Source organism: Microtus oregoni, unplaced genomic scaffold (genome assembly GCF_018167655.1).
Source record: "Microtus oregoni isolate MIOR12 unplaced genomic scaffold, Mior012 000048F_ref0000485, whole genome shotgun sequence".
In the NCBI taxonomy this organism is placed as follows: Eukaryota; Metazoa; Chordata; class Mammalia; order Rodentia; family Cricetidae; genus Microtus; species Microtus oregoni.
The window spans coordinates 1,622,798-1,645,100 of record NW_024543222.1 but is presented as its reverse complement, the minus strand read 5'-3'; the positions used below and the strand labels follow the sequence as shown (position 1 = coordinate 1,645,100).

The 22,303-nt window shown below is 53.1% G+C and overlaps 1 protein-coding gene across 6 annotated transcripts; it reads right to left on the bottom strand.

Annotated features, from left to right (window-relative positions):
- Positions 1-318: 318 nt before the first annotated feature.
- On the bottom strand, positions 319-12,265 carry Cant1 (calcium activated nucleotidase 1). 6 transcript variants are annotated; one of them, XM_041635946.1, is made up of 5 exons: positions 10,801-11,803; positions 4,538-5,196; positions 3,012-3,215; positions 1,938-2,312; positions 319-1,243 (listed from the first exon to the last, which is right to left on the bottom strand). In XM_041635946.1, the coding sequence occupies exons 2-4, from the start codon at positions 5,172-5,174 to the stop codon at positions 1,942-1,944; spliced, it is 1,212 nt and encodes a 403-aa protein (XP_041491880.1). In that variant the 5' UTR covers positions 5,175-5,196; positions 10,801-11,803; the 3' UTR covers positions 319-1,243; positions 1,938-1,941. The 6 variants fall into 6 exon arrangements, with proteins under 6 accessions (XP_041491880.1, XP_041491877.1, XP_041491876.1 ...); XM_041635943.1 differs by lacking the exon at positions 319-1,243 and adding an exon at positions 12,172-12,265 and having other exon boundaries at positions 1,855-2,312; positions 10,801-11,056; XM_041635942.1 differs by lacking the exon at positions 319-1,243 and adding an exon at positions 12,130-12,217 and having other exon boundaries at positions 1,855-2,312; positions 10,801-11,056.
- Between the last annotated feature and the right edge of the window lie 10,038 nt (positions 12,266-22,303).

Below are 22,303 nucleotides of genomic sequence, written 5' to 3'. Positions count from 1 at the left end.
CTCTCTCTCTGTGCATGTGATTTTTTTTAAAGTCTCTCAGCTGGGTTCCCTAGCTTGCACACTACAGGATGGTCAGGAGCTACAGGCGTAGTACTGTACAGCACATAGTACAGACACCGGGGTTTAACAGGGAGAGGTGGGGTGGGACAGAGTCTGAAGTGCTGGAGACAGCCTTACACACTGCTCTTGCCGTGAGATCCGAGATCCACGCCTGGAGTTGTGAGGAGCTTATCATGACCCCAAAGCTTGCAACCCCACTTGTTTAGACACATTGGGACAGAGCCCTTGGCAACAGCCAACACAGAAGACAAGAGAAGCACAGTCCCCTGACACTTTATTGTTTACAAAACAAATGGAGGGAGGGAAGGACACAATCACTCTGCTTCTGTCAGGGAAAGGAAGGTGAAGGCTGTGCTGTGTCACTCCACAGGGTCCACTTTCTCCCTTTCAGTTTATTTTATATTTATTTATTTATTTATTTATTTATTTATTTATTTTGTTTTTCGAGACAGGGTTTCTCTGTGGCTTTGGAGCCTGTCCTGGAACTAGCTCTTGTAGACCAGGCTGATCTCGAACTCACAGAGATCCGCCTGCCTCTGCCTCCCGAGTGCTGGGATTAAAGGCGTGCACCACCACCGCCCGGCTCCCTTTCAGTTTAGAAGCACACTCGAACACAGTTGACACACATCGAAGAGGTATGGCTTAGCTCTCAGCAACACACAGACAGTACACAAAGATGTCACCGTCACCAGTCAACAGGCTGCCATGTGGGTAGTGAGAGCCCCAGTGGCAGTGGTCTGCCTCGCTTCCCAGAGGAAGGGGCTTATGAGGGCTACCAGAGACCTGTGCCCGCGGCAGTACCTGTGTCCTAGCCTAAGGGCGTTGCAGGATGACTAAGGTGGCTGCTACCTACAGGGCAACCTCTGACCCTGACTCTGCAGCCTTTGCTCTCGAGCATGAACAGAAAGTGACAGAAAACAGGAGAAGGCTGCTAAATGCTCACTGGGAGCCAGCAAAAAATGCAGGGGACAACAGGGACAGGTCTCTAGAGCCCTCCCTCAGCCACTGCTGGGAAGGGAAAACATGGCAGCTTCTGAAGTTGCTAGAAGGCAGAGGCCAAGGATCCAGAGACCCTTTCTGTAAAAGATAATTTCGCCATTGCGGCTATGTTGATGATTCTGTTGCTGCAGGGAGTAGACGTGGGAACTCCACCTTCACTGTGTGATAAGACTTGGTGACTGTTCTGTAGAAAAGGAAATTACCTTAATAAAAATAAGTTAATAATTCAAAGGCCTGCACAGCCCCAGATCCTCCCAAGGGCCATGGGAAGCAGCAATCCTGCGCTAGAACGGTTTCGGCAGTGTGGGCAGGTGTGTCCCAAGGGGTGGGGCCCTTGCCCTGCCGTGTAAACACTTTCCAAGGGTCTGCACACAGGAGGAAGAGGGGTGCCTTGGAGTGCCTATCTGGCAGTCCCACCCTCAAACTGCCTTGTGCTCCCAGGGTGAGGCTGAGACTCAGCACACCTGTTGCCTCAGATACTTACTGGCCAGAGAACTCGGAAAGGCAAGAGACCTAGGCAAGAGATGGAGGAAAGGAGAGGCGTGGCTGGATTTTGAAGGCCAGTGCTCAAAAGGCACCTGCAGCAGTGACCAATCCCACCACAAGGTGGCAGTGCAGAGTGAGGCATGGGTAGGCAGAGACCAGGCCTTTCCTGTACAGGACTCCTGCCTGCCCTCGCTCCCAGCTTCAGAACGTGAAGCTGTGTCACATGGCCTGGGACTCAGTTTCCTATTCTGGAAACCTCTATCCAGGCATACAGCTCAGTTAAAAAAGAAAACAACAAACAAGTCAAAGTGTGTTCCTCTGGTTTTTATGCAATTGAGTCCTGGCGGTGCCTCAGGCGATTTGCCCACACCTTGCCAGGCATGGGAACTTACTCATCTAGATGAACTCTATCCCTTCATACTTGACACTGCCGATCTTAGTCTCTGGAAGCAGGAAGCGGCCATCTAGTGTGAAGGCCATGATGTAGGTGGCAATCCTGCCACTGTCCTCTTCTGACTTGAGAGCCACGATGATCTGGTCGTCAGTGTTAGGGATGAATTTGAAAGATGAGAAGCCATGTGTGGGGACCAGCTCCCCCACACGCCTCACGGAGATGTCCTTGAAGTCTGGGGCTGCGCTCAGCAGGAGGTTGCTGCCCTTGCGCTCATCGGCCCTCTCATTGTAGCGTTCGTGGCTGGCCCGGCGTGGCAGGAAGAACCAGCGCTGCAGCGTGTCACTCCAGCAGGCGGATTCGTGGATGAGGTAGCCTGGGGTCACAGCACAGACCCACAGTCACCATACATCACAGTCTTGCCATCCCAGAGACGACATTTGATGGTCTCACTCCACCCTTTGCAATAATCCCCAGACCTTTGGAGGACAGCCTACAGCTGATCTGGGCCATGTGCAGACACAGCACGGCCAGAGCCTAACGCTGAGTGGGCAGGGCTTCATGTCCCCACTAGCTGCCCTCAGGTCCCCATAGGGGCTGCAGCCTTCACCAGTTCTTTTTTTTCCCTTGGTGCTGATCACAGGGCACACAGGTCAGAGAGTCAAAAGGGGAAACCCAGCAAGCAGAGCAGCAGCCATGAAGCTGAGGTGAAGCACCTACGGAAGAGTTCTCTGGGTCTTGGCTCCCTGCACTTTGTCCCACACCCGACTCAGCCTCCTTCAGACAAAGGTCACACTCAGAGCCCAGGGGAAGGCACCTCAGTCCCTACCCATCTCCTCCTCTGCTTATGAGGGCCGTGACCCCCAAATGAAGAACACTTTATGTAGGTGAGGGGACTTTAGTGGGCAGAGGCCATCTGTTGAACTAGTAAGGAACAGAAACAGAAATGGCTTCTCTGTCTCAGAATCTACCCCCACGAGAAGCGACCTTTGGACACAGCGAATGACTGTCCCCAACACACCTGAGCCGGCTGTGAAGTCTTTTATACTTGGGACCTCTTAGGAAGATGCCTTACCTGGCGGCTGGATCCCAGCGGCAGCTCTCAAAGCATTGTAGCTGGACACCCAGTTCTCGTGGTCCACGCTGCCCCTGTGGCCTACCACCTTCACCCACTCGGGGTTCTCGTTCATCACCTCCCCTGTGGTGGTGGTCCACTCCTTGCCCAGGCCACCCACATACAGGTGCTCGTCCTTCACAGCAAGCCACTCAGCTTTGAATCCTGGAGCAACAAGAGGGGCGAGCCTGAGACCCTGGGCCCCATGTCCCACGCCCAGCCTGGCTCTTGCCTGTGCTAGTGTCAACTGCATCCAGAGTGGTGCCAAGCCTCTTGGATGTCACAAGTTACCTTCCTTGAGGTTCACTGCAGGCTGGGATAAGAGGCCCTGAAGGGAGCCTGGCAGAGCCAGAGTGGGTCCCCGAGTCCACATCCTCTTCTTTCTTACCCCCTTTCTTCCAAGGAGCCTGTCTCCTGGGCGACAGCTCAAGACCTGCATTAGACCATCCCAGACCTCCTGTGCTGCAGCAATCCGAGCTTCCAAGTGCTCTGTGGAGCCAGTCACCTGCCACTGAGGACCACCCATTGCCGGCCTCTCACCTGCCACCACTGTGTGGGTCTGTTCTTCCCACAGCCGGGGAAGGAAGTAGAAGAACAGGGTCTTTAGGATCTTTAGGTCTTTAGGCAGCAACCCTCACCATCCTCGCCTTCACCTCAGAGCATTTACTCCAGAACTCTCCTTCCTGACGTTCCCACAGGCTAGCTCTCTATCTTCTACACGCTCCCTAGCCCCTGGGAGGCCAAAGCTGCACCTGCCTCCCGACTGTAGAAGGACGGAGGCCCCTGATACCCCCCGGAGTGACTCTGGAGGGACTGGCATGATTCCTGTAGCCCTAGTGACCGCATGAGTCTTCTGAGCTGCCTCCATGAGAAGCTGCTCCATTTGCCAGACTTGGGCCCTTCTGGATGAACAACCACAGATCAGCCCCCAGTACCCCATTATCCAGCATTCTTCCCACTCAGGGGAAAGCCACCCCATACCCCGAAGGTTACAGGCAGGAAATGGGTGAGCAACACCATCACTGTACCCAACCCAGGTGGAGACAGCCTCTCCCGAGAGCCCAGCCTTGGACAAACACTAGTGATTTCCTCACCCAGGCCAGGCCTGGCAGGCAGTGAGAGGGCCAACGAAGGCAGCTCTCCTTCCACCTGAGGAGTCTGCTGTGGGGACATAGCAGATCTGCTGTCCCCTACCCTGAGGGGCAGCAGCTCCTCTCTGCTACACATGGGGCTCAGGTGTCACTGCTGCTCCACACAGAGACCCTTGGACTGGGCTCACAGCAGCCTGGGTAGCAGCACCGACCTGTGGCCCCAATAAATTGATTAGAGCCTGAGATCACGGTGAACCACTGAGTATCCAGTTTGAAGGTGAGCACCTGCCGAGAGTGATACTGTCTATGACACACTTTGTCTTAGGAGCACACGATGAGGACCCGGGTCCCAGAAGCAGCAAGGGGGGCAATGGACATAGCCTTGGCTCTACTTACCCTTCTCCACGGTTCCGTCACCATCAGAAAGGATCACCCAGGGCACTGCTTTGGTGCCTTCGATCTGGTAGATGACCCCTGTACGGTCGTCCACAGAGTACAGTTTCCCATTGAAGACAATCAGGTCAGAGAGCTCCATGCCCCGCCCCTTTTCTGCCAGGTGGGACTCCAGGACTCCATGGTCTTTATCCCACTCCACAGTCACCTTGTCCCCACTGTCTGACAGGGTCAGGTGGCCTTTCTTAAGGTAACTAAACCAAGTGTTCTCCTCCTGGGCCCTGGACCCTGTGTCCAAGTCAGCAATGACTGCGATCCGGTAGCGAGTCCCACCTGGAGTCCTCTGTGGCGGGGACAGGGGGTATGTGTCATTGTAGCGAGACACATGATCCGGGCTGAACCTCCGGCTGTGTGCATTGTGGGCGGAGGATCTGCCCGGTACTGGGGCCTGATGATGGGAGTACAGCAGCCAGAGGAGGGCAGCACCCACAAAGGAAGTCAGGATCACCCTCCAGCGGGGGCGGAAGCGAGGGTCTGTGGCCTTGGTCATGGATGCCAGCACAGGAAGGCCCCCTACAGTGATCCGGAGGGAGTGCATAGGCTCATTCCATTCCCGGTGGTCAAAGGGCTGGATGGGCATCAGACTGCGCACTAGGCAGGACCTAGATCAGGGAGAGGAGAGCAGCAGTGAGCTCTGGAGGACACTTCTCCAGTCCTGAGTCAGCCTCATTCAGCAGAGACAGTACTTCATGGCGGTAGTGTACTGGCCAAACCCTGACCCCAGCATGGAGGTCAGCTGTTCTTCAGCAGGATGACAAGTGTTTCCAAAGTAATAAAGCAGAAGGGACGGAAGGCGAGGGCTAGTGCCTGCAGCTGGCAGATGCTCTAACAGACGTGCAGATATGAGCCTGACTTGTCTCTTGAAATCTTCTCTAACCACCCTGCTCCCTAGGCTACTGCCCAGGCAGGGCCTCCCTTGTATCAGACTGGGGTCACTGAGCCTTTACTTCCGGGCAGGTTCTGTAATGTTCAACACAAAGATGTGTAGGCAGCACAAACGCTCTACTACTGTTTTTGGTGCTGTCTCTCAGCACTCAATACCGTACAACTTGGGGCATGCTTTTGGCTCCAGGTCCAAGCTGGACTCTATACCATGGCACAGCTACAGGCCCAGAGCACTGGAGGAAGCTGGAATTCTACCTCCTCACAGCTGCCTGCCCTGCCTGCTCCTAGCAGACCACAACAGTTCAGTGCCACAAAGCATCCACACCAGTGTTGACTGTGGTGGAGAGGTGTCTTCTGCCCAGAAGGTATGGCCGCCACTGCTCTTAGTCCTTCAGTCCTTCCTCTGACATTTGTGGGTGCCACTGTACTCCAACCACAAGATTCTCCTGTCCAGGGGCTGCAGAGGTGCTCTCCCCATGCCGTAGGCTGCTCAGCAAGGGCAGGAGAAGGCTCTCTGGCCTTTGGGGCCACTGTGCCAACAAAGTGTCCCCACCCCATGCTGGCAGTGCCTCCTCGGGACTCCCTCAGGCTCTCCTCACACACTCCCTACTGCCATGGCTTCGGCGGCTAGACCCAGCGTATCAGTAGTATATCCTTATCCCGGATGTGGTACTGAGCTCTGCCAAGTGACAAATACTGCCACATTCCAATCCTCACTTGCACCTTAGACACTATTTCAAAATATAAGCCTGAGTTCCCCAGCCTCAAGCCAATTAACCCACAAGCACGACCACCAAGTCAAAATTCTCATAAAACCCACAGAAAAGGTGCAGCTTTTATGTAGATGTCATGCTTCAAACTGCCACAGTGACAAGAAGTGGCCTCAGCACCTTCCTCTGCCTTCCCCAATGGCGGCGATTTTCCATCAAAAGCCTCTGACTCACGAGTCATCCCGCCATGCAAACAGTCTCCCTGGTCCTCTGCAGCCACTCTCCTCCTCAGAGCCCTTTGCCACCCAGTAGCCAGCCCTACTTGCTATGCAACCTCTGAGGGCTCCCTGGTCCTCCCTGGCATCCTCTTGGTCCTAAACACTAAGCATGAGGGTCCTCATTTCCAGGGCAAACCTCACCACCCCCTTGCCCAGGAGACCTGCTCTGTTCTGCATAGCTGATTCACTCGCACCCCCAGGGTTCCTGGGAGGCTCCTCACATCTGCTCTCTTTCTGTTGAGAACTCCATAGGGTCAGGGCTTCCTGCTCCATCTCTGGCACCTAGCTCAGAGCTTGCAGCCAAGAGAAAATTGGCACACATCTTCCGAAGGGGTCAAAGATCAACACCATGGTGAGGTTCCCTTCAGTCGTTCTGAAAGTGCACTGCTCCAGATCAAGGCCACTTGATAAACAAGCCACTCAGCTGCCCAGCGTGAGCCACAGGCCCAACAGATATGATCACTATACAGAGTGCTACGCACTATGAACTGTCATCATCCCCAGTCTCTGCAACCCGCAAACTTGGCTGTGTTCAAAACACTCTGCATTCCTGTGAGCCACTACACCTTCACTGCTCAAGTCACCAGCCCGCCTGCTCAAAGAGGCCCCTGGAGCAGCTGAGACAGGACACAGCCCATAGCCCCACAACTCTGTTCAGGGAAAGGGACCCTTTGGGCTACCCCAGTGGGCTGACAGGGGTTCCTTGGCCCCTGCTTTGGTCTGCAGACATCCTGTCCACCTGGCTGACTCATGTGTGCTCCTGGACTGTCTTCTCCGGGACATGAACAGAGAGAGGAATGCAAGTCCATGTAGGAGCAGGTCTCCCTGGCCGCTCTAGTGCCCTGCTCAGCATCTCAAGAGCACCACACTCAATGTGCTCTCTTCCACCGTGCTGCGCTGGCCCGGGTCTGCACTCCTGAGCTACACTGTCCCTCCTATAGCCAGGGAGACTTCTCTACTGGCCCTGGGGCTAGCAGGTGTCTTTATAGCCTAGACACCTCCCCTGACTGCAGACCAGCTTCTTGGCAGAACACAGGCCATGCAGGAGCCCCAGAAAGTGCCCTAACAGCCATGCTGTCACTGTATGACCCTCTCTGGCCATGTGTTCTTGCCCAGCAAGTCATCCCTCCCGCGGGAGGCTGCTACCATCACTATCCCCTACCCAGGAGCCTTCCACGCCAGTTCAGACTTTGAGGGAGTGATTAAGGACCTCATGAGAAAGCTGTCCAGGACAAAAATGCAATCATAGGTATTTCTTTTCTCTTTGTAGAGACAGGGTCTGGCCTTGAACTCGAGACAGTTCTTCTGCCTCAGCCTTCTGTGATGAGCTTTCGTGTGTGTGTGTGTGTGTGTGTGTGTGTGTGTGTGTGTATAAAAGGCAGGGAGGAATGGGTAGAGAGAAGGTCACATGACCACAGAGACAGAGGTTGGGGTGTTGATATGGCCCCAAACCCAGAAATGCATGAGAAGCTGGAGGACAAAGAATGAGTTCCTCCCTAGAACCTTTGGAAAGAGCTCCAAGACACCCTAATTTCTGCCCTGTAGCAATGACAATGACACCGAGAATTCTGGGTCACTGACTCTCCAGACCTGTATGTAACATGCGGGTCACCTCAGACTACTGTATACGTCATTCTCTATAGTACACTAGGAACCCAGACCCCTCCGGACGGTGGCCCAAGGACCACCTGAACCCATACCTCAAGGGAAGGGACTGTCCGAGAGCGAGAGACAGGAAACCAATGGGGCTCAGATACCTTTGATTAAAGGGGAGGGGGTGCTGCTCTCCATAATATCAGGCTTCTAGAAACAGCTCCTGCCTTCCAGAAGCCTCTGTGAATATCCCCATTAGATGGCCTTCCGCTGGTCTTCCTTTCCTTCTCTAGGAAGACAGTTTCAAGTCAGTTCCCTTTCCACCGGTGTCCTTGGACCATGGCTGCTTAGTGCTCAAGACTGACTGTGTCCTGTGGCTGTAGATGCTGACAAGGCCACAAGACAGGAGCCAGTAGATGCAAGGGACCAGACAGACCACAGTCCCAGGAAAGGACAGGCTTGGGGTTGTCTCCTGCCACCCCCCACAGGAACCCTGAGGTCATTATGGAGTCTACATGGTTGCGACAAGAAAGTTTGTCCATCTGACCTGAGCACTGTAAAGTCACAGTTCCTTCAGGACAGCCTGGGGCACTGGAACGTGGCCTGCAGATGTGGTCTCCCCAGGCTCTGAGCCAGAGCCAACCCTACTCCAGCAGACATGACCAGAAAGAGCCATCAGAAGTGCCTAGCATCCAAAGGTCCCCTTCCTCCCCACCCCTCTTATGCAGTGAGTCTTGAAGAGCTAACTTCAACATAAAACACAAGGCCATATCTCACATTAGACACGTGCATCTGTCTGTCCACTCCAAAGGACGTTTCTAGATGATCAAAGGAAAAGCCACGCCACAGAGGGCACCTACCTCCATGGGCAACCTTGGCTCTGTACAGCACTCTGCGGACTATAGCCAAGGTGGCCCGTTCCTCCCTCTTGCTTCCTCCACAAGAGGCCAGTGTGTGTAAGAGGTGGCAGCTCAAACAGGTTTAAGGCGGCTGCCAGAGCTGACTCCTCCCCTCCAGGATCAAGGAAGGGCCATTCTTAGCGTGATTTTCTTGCCTCTCTCCTCACTCCTGCAGAAAGGGCGTCCCACTCCTTCCACACCAGAGAGGGGACAGGCCTCATGTGTCTATTCAATCTGAAGCTCATTTCTTTACCACACGGTACCGCACAAAGCCCCTGAGCAGCAGACTGCTGGGGAAGGAGGCGGCAGATACCCAGAGCTTCCCAGCAGTCTCTGATGGCAGGTCCCTAGGAAACACACCTGTGTACAGCCACCGCTTAGACACCTGGACGTGGAGGCTGGCTCCAGGTTTTGGGCTTTGCCAAGCTTAGCATTGTACCTAAGAATTCCATGCCCGATGTAGGGCAGGTGGACAGTCCAGGGAGACGGGAAGAAAGGAAATTTGTGCTCCAGGGACTACGGAGGCCACTCAGCTCCTCCTCAAAGGTCACGTGTGGGATCTTTGACATCTGCACCCCACCCCACAGCGTCATGCACACAAGGCAGAGGGAATTCTCTCCTGAGTCAACTTCTGTGCTATTGGTGTAGGACTTTTTCCAGCTTGTTTTTAGGGCAGCTTCTCAGAGGAGTGTTGTTTTCCTGGGCTGTAACTAGTTACTGGGGGCATAGTAGCAGAAACATCACACACCATTACTTCCCAGGCCTGCAGCAGTCTGGATTGGCCTCACCGGGCTACACCCAAAGGCTGGTTTCCTTTCCAAGACTTCTGGGGAAGATCCACTTCCTGGTCTCTGCCAGCACCCAAAGGCTTACCTCACTCCAGCCTGTGGCTCCTTCCTCCCCATTTAGGGCCAGCAATACTGACACCCACCAGTGGCTTTTGCAGCCTTTCCCTCTTGCTCTCCTGCCTCCCTTACAGTCTGAGGAGCCCTGAGGTCACATTTGCCCTTGAGAAAACCTCCCCGGTTTCAGGTCAGGCATTTCCGCCTTGATTCCCTTTTATACTCAAGGTAGCATTCGCAGGGGCAACGTGGCTGACTTGAGGCTCACTACAGTTCACACCAGGCCTTTCCGAGGGTGGGCAGAGAAGCTTTAGGACCCTTCCTGGTTTGCATCTGTGGCATCACAACACTGTCCCATCCGCTTCATCTGTATCCCCAGTGCCCTGTCTGGGTCAAAGGGACACCCCACACACTGGATGCCAGGGTGCCTGAAACCAGGGCTATGACAGTCCCAGACCGACTGAGCCCAGCACTCAATTCCAGAATGCATGCTTTCACCCTGGGGGCACAAGCTGCACTGTTCCAGAGCTTCTCTCCGGGCAGGCTCCGGGGACTGGATCCGCTGATGGGCCATGCTCACCTGTTCCTCACTGCGCACAGTTGCTCACTCTTGATGTGCTGGCACTGACCTAAGCTTCTACCTCATTTCCTGTCCCTGCCCATACCAGACACAGGTGAAGCACTCAATAGCTGTGCCTACTGGAGAGAAACTGGGATTCAAGAGAGAAATGTCCACCAAGAGGAGCCCTAACGCTGCTCCATGCAGACTTATTAATAATAAGTATTTTTTTCCTAGCCAACTATCTTGTGTTGGTAAAAAAGAAAATAAGTTATGTGAAATCAGTATATAGGGCTCTAATTCCTTTGATGCTGGCATTTAAGACAAGCTTGCCAGGAATTCTCCACACACACTGGCTTCCACTCTGCAGAGAAAGGAAGGCGTGTAGACGACAGCCCCGCGTCCTGCAAGAGCACTTGCTAACGTGATGGACCACATACCTGCACAGCCACCTTGAGAACAGCCACACCGCTGTGAAGGACGGTCGGAGACTCAGATGACAGGGTCACACGTGTCTGTGAGAGCTCCACGGGCACACATGCCACGTTCAGGCAGAGGGTGAAAAGGGGGCACCTGCCGCCTGCATACTCTAGACCTTTCTTCCCACGCCCTCTGCTCCGCGGGCACAGCAGATGGGGTGTGCTGTTGGGCAGCTGGGTAAAAATGCTCTCACGTACTCCGTAGAGCAGCTGCAGGCTGTGGAAGCAAGGTCACAACTGTAAAGGGAAGGAGACTTAGCTGGCGCTCTGTGACACAAATCCCTTGTCTCATCCAGAAAGAACTAGGCTGGCTCCTCCAAGGTACCTTCCACCAGGCCTCGGGACACACAGAAGGTGGAGGTCAGCAGTGAGGGCCTGTGGACTCACAGGTCCCAGCAGGACTGCCACGTTGAGATCTGGGGAGCAGCAAAAAGGACGGTCTGTGGGGCCCAGTCCAGAAAGATGGTCCTCAGTCAAGCTCCACAGAGGGGCAGGGAGGAGGAGCTACCAACACAGCTCTGCATGCACGCCCCCTTGTTAAGTCTTAGGGGCTTGCCAGTTCTGGCCAGCCAGATGCCACTGACACCATGAGACCAGGTTCCCAGGTCTCTGCTTCAAGTCTATAGTTCTGAGACCGGAATGGGAAATGAAGCTGGTTACTGGGTCCTCCTGAGAGACTGCAGGAAGGATGCTTGCAGGTGGAGGAGTGTCATGGGTGCCCGCGGCAGGAAGGATGGTTAGGACACCAAGCAACAAGGATGGTCCAGGGGTTGTCAGTCTTGGAGGCTGCGAGAACCCAGCTGAGAATCGGGTTGTACGTGCAGGCGAGAACTAGGGGGTGTGTGCAGAAGGGGCAGGGAGGGTAGTAAGAGGAAACAGCGCATAGTGCTGTCCAGAGGAAGATGCAGTCTTCATTGAAGACGAGAGCCAGGACGGGGGCAGGAAGGTGGGTAGTTACAGGTGGGGACGGGGTGGGCGGATACGTGGCTCTGTTACAGATACGAGCGAGTGTCAGAATGGGGAGGCCCAGGCGGGGCAGGGCGGGAAGAAGGGGCTGTCGCTAGGGGCTTGAAGCGTGCTAGTCCGGAGAGGAAGAGGTCTCCCACTCCTCCTCGGGGGCACAGCACTACACACTCATCAGAGGGGAGCTCTCCCGTCTGTGGCACCGGTCCCAGGCTAGCTGCGGAGGGAACCTGAGGTGGCCGGGAGCAGGCTGGACGGGTGCGGGCGGCGACAGGCCCCAGAACCCGGCGGTGGAGGGCACCCGGCCGCAGGCGCGCCGTCACTCACCCACTGAGAGCCTGGCTCCGGGGCCCGCGGGCTGCCGCCTACCTGTGTAGGGCCGGACGGGGCGGGCGGACACTTCCGCCCCGCCGCGCGCTCCCGGCAGCCTCTGTTCTGCGCCTGCGCCCCACTCCGGCCGCGCGCTCCCGGCAGCCTCTGCTCTGCACCTGCGTCCCATTTCGCTCCGTGCGGCCTAGAGCCACGTCTTCCCGACAGTCTTTGCTCTGCGTGTGTTTCTTCCCCAAAGCGCTCCGCTCTGCGCCTGCGCACTGTGTGTGTGTGGCTGCTGGGAGTTGTAGTTTTTCGCTTGGTCTTGGGCCCAACGTTGAAGTGGAAAGCGCAGCTGGAGGTGGCTGTCATTCTCTAGCTCCAAGGTTCTTTCCCTGGTCCTCCCTGTCTTCGTCTCAGAAAGTTGTGAAGTTCAGACCCTGCTCGGCCGACCTAGTTCTCTTTCAAGCCGGCTACAATGCAGTGACGTCCAGTTTCCACAGCCAGCACCAGCCAGGACCTGATTCCTGCACTGGATGGGGATGGCAGTGTGTCCTCATACTCGACTGTAGTCCACCTTTAACAACGGTGGCCCCCGATTCCTTTTTGTCCAGTCTCCTGCCTAGTCCTGAGTTCCTGTGCTGTGTGAACAGGCAGCCCATACCCGTGCAGTCCCAGACAGTGGTAGCACCACAGGACTCTTGGAAAAGGCCCTCATCAGCCAGGGAGCATCAGTCTCATCTCCGGGTCTCCCGAAAGTCTTCTGGGAAGTAACTGGTGCACAAGGGGGTCGAATTCAAAATATGCAAGCCGCACACAGTGGGGAAAAAAAACCCAAAAACAACAACAACAAAAACCCCAGCCCTTTTCCCACCCTTCCTGTTCAGAAGCCGTGGCTACTGCTAGATTCTTGTGATCCCTGTGAAAGATGTCCTATAGGACACACGCTAGCGGCAGAACATAGACTAAATTACACATAAAACTGGAAATGTGCTGGGTCCCCTCTCCTGCTTGGGGTGGGAGACAGAACTTTCTTGAACTCACTGTTGCCTGTCAGACCAAACCGAGCTCTAAGCACACCTCGTTCTTCCTATAATTATTCTGAACTATGCACCCTTTATTTGTTAAAGCTTGTCCACTTAGGGAATAGCAGATTGTTCTCAGTATTTTTAAAGCATCGTGGGTATTCCAAACCATTCCACACGCCCTCTTACACCCTCAAAGGTCGACACGGTCCAGAAGATTGTTTTATCGTTCTCTTCTGCATTCTTACCACATAGCTGTGTGGCTCTAAATAATACATTGCTTAATTCTGCCTGGTTTAACTTTTATAAAATAAAATAAAATAAAATAAAATAAAACTTTGAAGTAGATGGCAGTCCCAATGTTCCTCGGTCAGTTTAATTTTGTCAATTTGGTGGTACTAAATGTCCTCTCCTTGCCAGATTGCAGAGTTATGTGTGTGTGCGCGCGCGCATGTGTGTGCACACACATCATACATAAACACATTAATATATGATTTGTTTTTATTGAGACAGGGTCTTCCTGTGTAGCCCATGCTGGTTGCAAATCTGCAATGATCCTTCTTCCTCGGCCTCCTAAGGGAGATCACAGATGTGTTCCACCAGGTCTGGTGCTTCACACACACACACACACACACACACACACACACACACAGCCTTTGTGCGGGTTTGTGCTTACAGGTGCACACGTGTGTGCACTCCCCTAGAGGCCAGAAGACAACCTTGGTGTAGCACCCAGTCATGACAAGCTCAATAGAAGCCTGAGTCTCAGTAGTTTACTCTGATTCCAAGAAAGACTACAAACTGAGACTACCCAGGCACCACCCAGGAACAGACCATCCAAAGGAAATTCCTACATTCCAACCATTGCAAATAGGATCACCTGCCAGCACATATCCATTGCTTTTCACCAGACACTCCTAGACAAATATCAGCCAATCGGGGGTCCTGAACTTTAGAAATTCCTCACCCCACCTTTGTTACTATAAAAACCCAACCCCAACTGAGCTTGGGACTCTCTGATCACTCCAATATGCTGAACACATGGAGAGATCGAGTTTGCAAACTTGTGTAAGAATAAAGGCTCTTTGCTTTTACATACAGAACTTGGTCTCCAAGTTTTTGGGGGACTCCGTGATCTGGGCATAACACTAGGCTGTTGTTCCTCAGGTGTCACCCCTCTTGTTTCCAGATGGCCTGTGAACTGATGGAGAAGGTGAGCCAGGGAGCCCCAGGCTTCACATGCTTCTGCCTCCCTTGCACTGGGATTGCAAGCACGCATCACTATTGCAAGCATGCATCACTATTGCAAGCACACATCACTATTGCAAGTACGCATCATTATTGTAAGCATGCATCACTATTGCAAGCATGCATCACTATTGCAAGCATGCATCACTATTGCAAGCATGCATCACTATTGCAAACACGCATCACTATTGCAAACATGCATCACTACTGCAACACACATCACTATTGCAAGCATGCATCCCTACAGCCATCTCTTCTGTAACATGAGTTCTGGGAGTCAAATTCACGTCTCTGTGCTTACAAGGCTAGCATTTTGCCAGCTGGTTTATCCTCTCGGCCTTGTCATATCTTTGAACTACAATAACATCTCTTTAAGAAGGAATCCATCCTTCTCCACTGCTATTGCATAATACTAACCTGATCAGAATGATGTCTCCATGGACACACAGCTCTCTTCAGAGGCTATTAGGTTGCTCTGGTAGACCTTTTTTTTTTTTTTAAGTTTGCTTCAATAGTTCTTATCATCATCTCTTTGTAAGCCTTCATAAGCTGTTTGATACAATCTTTAGGAATGCTGAATAGATTGCTTTGAACCTGTAGAATTAGGAGACTACAGAGGTTTTTATGATATACAGTCTTCTACCCAATATTGTAAGGAAGTTATTTTATTCCACCCTAAAACATCCTTTTGGTGTATCTGTAATCTTATATTTCAACACCCCTTCAGGAGTAGCCTTGTGATATCAGAGCACAGCTATAAAATGGATCAAGGTTAAATTCCCAGAGGAAGAATCACTGGTGCAAAGGATGTCTTCACGCAGGAGTGAGCACATGTCCCCCACAGCAGTTGGCACATGGAACGACCCTCCTCAGGGTCAGCAGCGGCTCCATGCTCGAGCACAAACAGGTGTGGTTTGATTTTCATTCTTTTTTGCATCATGAGAGACTTCATCATGGCCTTCATAGGATCAGAAAAGGCATGCTGACTTTCCTCACCCCACCCAGGGCTAGCCTGCACTCTCGTAGCATGGCAAAATCATTGAATCTTGGTTTAAAGACACGAGAAACTTTGGAGATGAAGATCTAAAACCCAGGGAACCCAGGAAAGACTTTTTATTTTTGTTTTTGTTTTTGAAACATGTAGCCCAGGCTGTCCTCAAACTGGATGTATATATATGAGGGTGACTCTGAACGTTTGATACTCCAGCCTCTGTCTCCTAAGTCTCTGGGATTACAGGTGTGCACCAACAAACCTGGTCCGTGTGGTGCTGGGCATGGAGCCCAGGGCTTTGGGCATGTTCAGCAAGCTCCCTGCCAGCTGAGCTCCAGCTCTAGCCTGGGGATGTTATTTTAGCTCTTGGATCTGTTGGAGAAAGAACTTCTCTAAAGTATCTAAAGTGACTGGACCAAAGGGATCTGATCTAATGGGGCTAGGCGGAGCGGGAGGACCTGGCCGGAATGTGTGCTCAGTGTCTCCTTGGTCTCTCACTGTAGCAATACTTCCTGTCAGGTGTGAGACAAGACTCCTTCTGAAGTCATGTGACCTATCACCAAACAAGATACCTTTAAAAAAATATAAGCTTTCTCTTTTTAAAAAAGATGTATTTATTTATTTTTTTGTGTCTAATTGTTTTACCGATATGCACATGCACCCTGTGCTTGCCTGGTGCTCATGGGGGCTGGAAGAGGGAGTTGGATTCCATGGAACTGGGCCGTGGTGGTGCACGCCTTTAAATCCCAGCACTCAGGAGGCAGAGGCAGGCGGATCTCTATGAGTTCCAGGCCAGCCTGGTCTGCAAGAGCTGGTTCCAGGACAGGCACCAAAGCTACAGAGAAACCCCATCTCGGGGGGGGGGGGTTCCCGCCCATACTTAGGGCTGTCTGCAGGGGAGCTGATCTTGTTAGCTCAATCCTGTGGGAAACCATAACTGTGGTGAGCTCATAGGGCAACAGCTGTCCGGAAGACAGCATTTCACAGCAATCCTCCCCTCCTCCTTCACACTCCTCCCTCCTCCTTCACACACTCCTCCCTCCTCCTTCACACACTCCTCCCTCCTCCTTCACACACTCCTCCCTCCTTCACACACTCCTCCCTCCTCCTTCACACACTCCTCCCTCCTTCACACACTCCTCCCTCCTCCTTCACACACTCCTCCCTCCTTCACACACTCCTCCCTCCTCCTTCACACACTCCTCCCTCCTTCACACACTCCTCCCTCCTCCTTCACACACTCCTCCCTCCTTCACACACTCCTCCCTCCTCCTTCACACACACTCTTCCTCCTCCTTCACACACTCCTCCCTCCTTCACACACTCCTCCCTCCTTCACACACTCCTCCCTCCTTCACACACTCCTCCCTCCTCCTTCACACTCCTCCCTCCTTCACACACTCCTCCCTCCTTCACACACTCCTTCCTCCTTCACACACTCTTCCTCCTCCTTCACACACTCCTCCCTCCTTCACACACTCCTCCCTCCTCCTCATACTCCTCTCTCCTTCTTCACACACTCCTTCCTCCTCCCCCCTCCTTGCTGGCAAGTGTCCACACAGGGGTGGAGACATTCATGCGCTGTTTCTCAAGTGAGTTCATGGCTGGATTTCTGTGGGGAAAAAGGAGTAGAGACAGGAAAGCTAAAGAAGGAGAGAGGTGTTGCTTCCAAGGGCCTGCCCACCCCACCTCACTCAGTCTTGGGTGTCCTGTTCTGAGTGCCTCTCTCCACATTCTGAACAGCTTGGGCCTGGACTGGGTGTAGTAAGGAAATGAATAAAGGACAGACACACAGAAAAGCTGACGTCACCTGGACTGTGCACTCTCTGATGAGGAACCAGCTTCTGCAACAGCCCCAGACTGGCGAGTGCAGCCCAGGGACCCGAGTTAGCTGGTCTCCTAGGAGGGGTCTGCAGGCTAGCAGTCCAGGCTGCAAACACCTAGCAAGAGGAAGCAGCCGTTGCTTATTTCCAGGCGCACTGGTCAATTGCTTGTGCTCTGACCCCAAGGAAGGCGCTGAGCTCCCTCTGAGCCACACTCCCTGGGCCTGAGGCGTTAGGGTTCTCGACGTGGCCATGCCCATATGAGCAAGGCACGTCCGTCCCCTCAGGCCGTCACTCATTCAGGGCTTTCTCTGCTCCCTGCACACCTCCTTCCAGAGTGTTTTGGTCCCTGTGGCTCCTTATAAAAGGCAACTCATCCCTCTCTCCCACGGTCTTCGATTCTCTCACGGCTCCTCTTAGTTAAGTGCTTGGGATTGTGTCTTCCACCAGGGGGCGCTCTCACTTTATTTATCCCGCAAAATATTGCCTGAGGTTCACCCTTTGCCTCTGCGTTGAGAACGTGTATTACCAAAACAGAGGAAGCCTGTAGAGAGGGAGAAACTGAGGTTTGGAGAAGTTAAACGTCCGAACAAAAGACGGGAAGTACGTGAATGGCCCCAGGAGGCGTGTGCTGACCTTGGAGAGGGACAACCCTTGCGTTTGATTTCTTCCAGCTGTGAGTCCTGTACAAGCCACGTGTCCGGCCTGTCCTGCAGCTGCTAATCCTGAGTTCCACCTGCCCAAACCTCTCAGAATACAGTCGGCGCTAGGCGGGAGCCAAGAGCTCGGGCCAGTGTCCAGGAGCGGGCCCGGGTGCCAGGTTTCCTTTCCCATCTCAGCAACTTCTGCGGATCTCTGAGAGGCTCCCCCACCCGCCTCTTGGCAGTGGGACACCACCAATGGGAGCCTGCCTGTCGCACTACCCTTTGGAATGGAATTCAAAAGTCTGCAAAACCAGCCTTTGCCTGTGGGATAGCCGGGCAGACAGGCCCAGAATAGCTGGGTTGGCAGGATGTTAGGGCCCCAGTGGGAGACGCCATGGAGCTGCTAATGACATGCTGCACTTATATGGGGAACCCAGTGCTGCCCCTACTGCAACCCAGGCCTCACAGCCCTTTCCAGCAATCAGAAAACAGCGACAGGGATGGCATGGCCAGGGAGGAGAAAAGAATAGCCAAACGGGGGCTGGCTCAAAGTATGAGGGGGTGGGGGCGGAGGAGGACCACAACACCTGCTGGACAAGCATGGGGACTGAGTTTTCAAAGGAAACCAGGTGGAAAGTGACCAACATCCCCTTCCAGACTTTGCCCATCTGGATACACACACACACACACACACACACACACACAGCACTACAATATGTCAGGGCACAGAGTATGTCCTTCACTGTGGGCTGCAGGAGACCCTCCAGTGACCCTCAAGTACTTCTCGCAAGAGCTGCCCTGATCTAAGAGAGAGCCACTTGAGAATATGGAGGAAGCCTTTGAAGGTTTATCCCAGACACCCTTGGGTAGGTGCAGCCCGCATGGAATTCAGGGCGGAAGCAGCGTACAGCTCATTTGGGAAGTTGACAGGGAGATCCTGGAGGAGTGCTTGGTCTGATGTCTGTCCCATCTACTCAGGGCTGATGACCTCTGACCCAGGAGCTGCTGACCATAGCCCTGCTGCTGCCTTGGGCTTCATTTATTAGGTTGTTGGTGTGGTTCACCATGACCCTTGTCTTAGCCCTGGAGGGACGGCTTTGGCTGTATGGAAAACATTCAGGTTCTGGTTGCTTGGCGTGTTTGTGGCAGGGATGAAGGGAGACCAGGAAATCTGCAAATCGTTCCCTGTCTTGCCAAACTTCCTGTCTTTCTTACAGCTTCAAAGCAGAAATGAGGTTGATGACAAGTGGCTTAAGGAGCCTAGCAAGCTGTCCAGTTCAGTGACACATTTTGTTTCTTCTATTACAGTGGCGGGTGTTGGCCTTTGGGCCTGGCTGTGAGTCCCGTTTGTCCGTTGGCCTATTGGGTTCGGTTGCCAGTTGTGACAGTCTTCAGACACAACTCCATCTCTGTTCCCATCCCTTGGAATTCCCCTGAGTCTTCCGGCTTTCAGGCCTCATGGGAAGCCCCAGGTTCCCTTTGCTGTGTTTGGTACAATGTTCCTCCTCTCCTAGCTTCCACCTCAAAGAAAATGAACAGGCTGCTTCTAGGTGTCTTGGGAGACATGGGGCTCAACCTAAGAGTCTGGAAGGCGAGAGGTTATGCAATACTAGTAGCTATCCTGGGTATTCTAGCACTTTCCATCCACTTCACCAACCTTTTTATTAAACCGTGTAGGACCCTTCATGTGTAGGGATGCTTATCCAAACTTCCCCAAATACAGCAGGCACAGTGGTGCACATATGTAGTTCCAGCAACTGGGAGGCTGAGGCAGAGGGATGGCTATTTTACTGGTTTACTGAGTGAGGTTCTGTCACCAAAGGAAAACCAGAAAGAAGAAGGGGGACTTAGCTGCTAAGTGCTTTTTTGCAAGCCCCGAGACCCGAGTTCCAGTCCAGAATTCATGTTAGAAAAACAAAACAAAACAAAAAAAACTGTGGCAAAGGGGTTTATAATCCCGGTGCTGGGGAGGCAGAGACAGGCAGAATTAGGACTTGCTGGCCATTCAGGTTTGCCTGCTTGATGGGTTCCAAAATAGTGAGACTGTAGACCAAGATTCAAGGTCTTCCTGTGACTTCCACACCCATGCTCACACACACGCACACACACACACACACACACACACTTAGAGAGAAAGAGTAAATACATTAGTTACAGGTCAGCGTAGACTACATAGCAAAACAAGCATACAGAAGGACAAAACACGGGACAGCTGAGCTGGCTCAGTGGGTGAATACAGGCACTTGCTACCAAGCCTGATGCCTTGAATATGGTCCCTGGGACCCACATGGTGGAAGAAGAGAAACAGTTCCTAGGGAAGACACTCTGACCTTCACATGTACACTGTGGTATGTATATGCATGCACACGCACACACACATACACACCACACACACGTAATTCTGCTTGTTTGCTTATTTATTGAGATGGTGTCTCACTGTGTCTCTCTGGCTGGCATGAAACCTGCTGTGTAGACCAGGCTGGCCTCAAATGCACGGGGTTCTGCTTGCCTCTGCCTCTGAAGGGCTGGAATTAAAGATATGTGCTATCATACTTGGCCAATATGTATAATTTAAACAAAACAAACGCAAACCAAACAACTCCCACCCCAAATCTCCCAAATACAGAAAAAGATCCGAAACTATGGTCTCCCCTGAGTTTTACAGAAACTTGGTAATGCCTGTCTTCTGGTGTGTTTCTAGAACTTTCTGCTGTTTTTGGCTATCTCAGAAGTTCATTAGAATGTTGCCATCTTGGATGTGTGTGGTGAGGGCAACTCCTCTGCCTCCACATCTTCCCCTCTTCCAAGCCACATGCCCCACTTTAGGAGCCCTGCTGTGACCAGGGCTTCCTTGAGTTGAGCCTTCTGGGTAGGACCTTGTGAGCTGTATTGCGACATCCAACCTTCACAAGACTCTCAAGGCTCTCTGTTGTCCCCACAGCAGCCTAGCAAGGGTTAAGTGGTCTTTCTGCTTCTGCTGGCTGCTCACCCAGGCAAAGGATGTAGGGGACAGAGTGACAGGGGACTGTGATGTGCTGGGTGGGAGAGCTTCACGTCACTCACAGGAATGAGAGTCTTATCCCTGTGCTTTCCTTCAGCTAAGATACGTGCTGAGCAACAGGAACTGTCTTGCTCGGTCAGGGCAGGTCACATCTCTGATGGGAACACATCTACTTATTCTCCACAAGAACCCTTAAGTGCCCCCCCCCCCCCGTGGGTACCAGAGGGCTCAGCGACATCTCTCCTTCTCATGGGGTTGGCATTTGGGTTTGGAATTTCTGGAGAAGCCTGTGGGAATTCACAGGCTGCTCCTTGCCATCAGAATCCGCCCTCTTGTCCTTCCATGCATCCCTGCCCATTCTGGGATCTGCCCTCTACTGATCTATATATCCCGCCTTGGGTGAGACGATGGGAGGGTGGGTACTGGGTTCGTACTCTCCTCCCTCCACCCTTGGATTCTGTGGGCCCTACTTCATGCTGGCACAGCAAAGAATAGGAAAGTGTAGTCTGTTTATTTTGTCTGGGATATCCCAAACTAGCATCTCTAATTTTACATCTCCTGTTCATAGAGAGGAGGGAGGAAGGAAGGGAATGCGGGGGTGGGGGGGCTGATGTCATCAGGGCAGTTTCTCCATCCAGACCCTCTCTATTATGGGTTGTGATAAGCTTGCAGAGCAAATCATCTGTCTCAGTGTTTTTGGATGGAGAATAGGAGGGACTTCCCTGGAGAAGCCTGGGGCAGGATCCCCATGGGAGGAGACTCACGAGGGCATGTGTGTAAGATTAAGAAATATCCAGAGCGGAGCTGCCTAGCAGAGGCTGAGCAAGCAACTGGCCCAGAACTCAGTCCGGGGCTTCACTGGAGGACCTGAACCTTCTGAAGGCTGCTCGCTCACCTTTGCCTCACAGAGTTCTCTAGATTCTGAGCTGAACGATCGAGCCATCCCCTTTCAATTCATACTTGCACGAACACAAAACCTGCCATTCTATGGATGTCCTCAAAGGGACTATGGATATCCTCAAACCTACCCATTGGTCCCCAGATCGCAAGTAGACGTCCTGCTGGGAAGTTTGCCGCAGATGGGCCACTGTTTGGACTCAGGCTTGCCCACATGCTCAAGTCAGCTTCCTAACCACCAGTTAACTTAAGGCTCTTAGCTTTCCTGCAGTTCTCTATCCTGAGTAGAGCACCCTTGTCCTGGGCTCCCAGCCACCTCCACATCTGGAAAGACCTCTGGATAAACAGCAGTGTCCAAGTGTCCATCCTCATCCCCTCCAAGCCTGTGCTAGCTCCCAGGGTGTCCAGAAGGAGGGAGCGCCAGCCAGCCAGCCAGCCAGCCAGCCAGCCAGCCAGCCGGGCACACACACAGTTAATCCTCCACGGCTGCTGGCTGCTGTTTGGATAAAAAGCGCTAGGAGCGTTCTAGGCTCCTCGGCAGCTCACATCTGGCTGGGGTTTGC

What these genes read in the sequence shown, in the direction of transcription:
- Cant1 (XM_041635943.1), bottom strand. Translation starts at nt 5,174, where the DNA reads ATGCCCATCCAGCCCTTTGACCACCGGGAATGGAATGAGCCTATGCAC. An exon ending in TGACGGAACCGTGGAGAAGG is followed by an intron (nt 3,216 to 4,537) that starts GTAAGTAGAGCC and finishes TTGTTGCTCCAG; the next exon opens with GATTCAAAGCTGAGTGGCTT. An exon ending in CGCTGGGATCCAGCCGCCAG is followed by an intron (nt 2,313 to 3,011) that starts GTAAGGCATCTT and finishes CTGTGACCCCAG; the next exon opens with GCTACCTCATCCACGAATCC.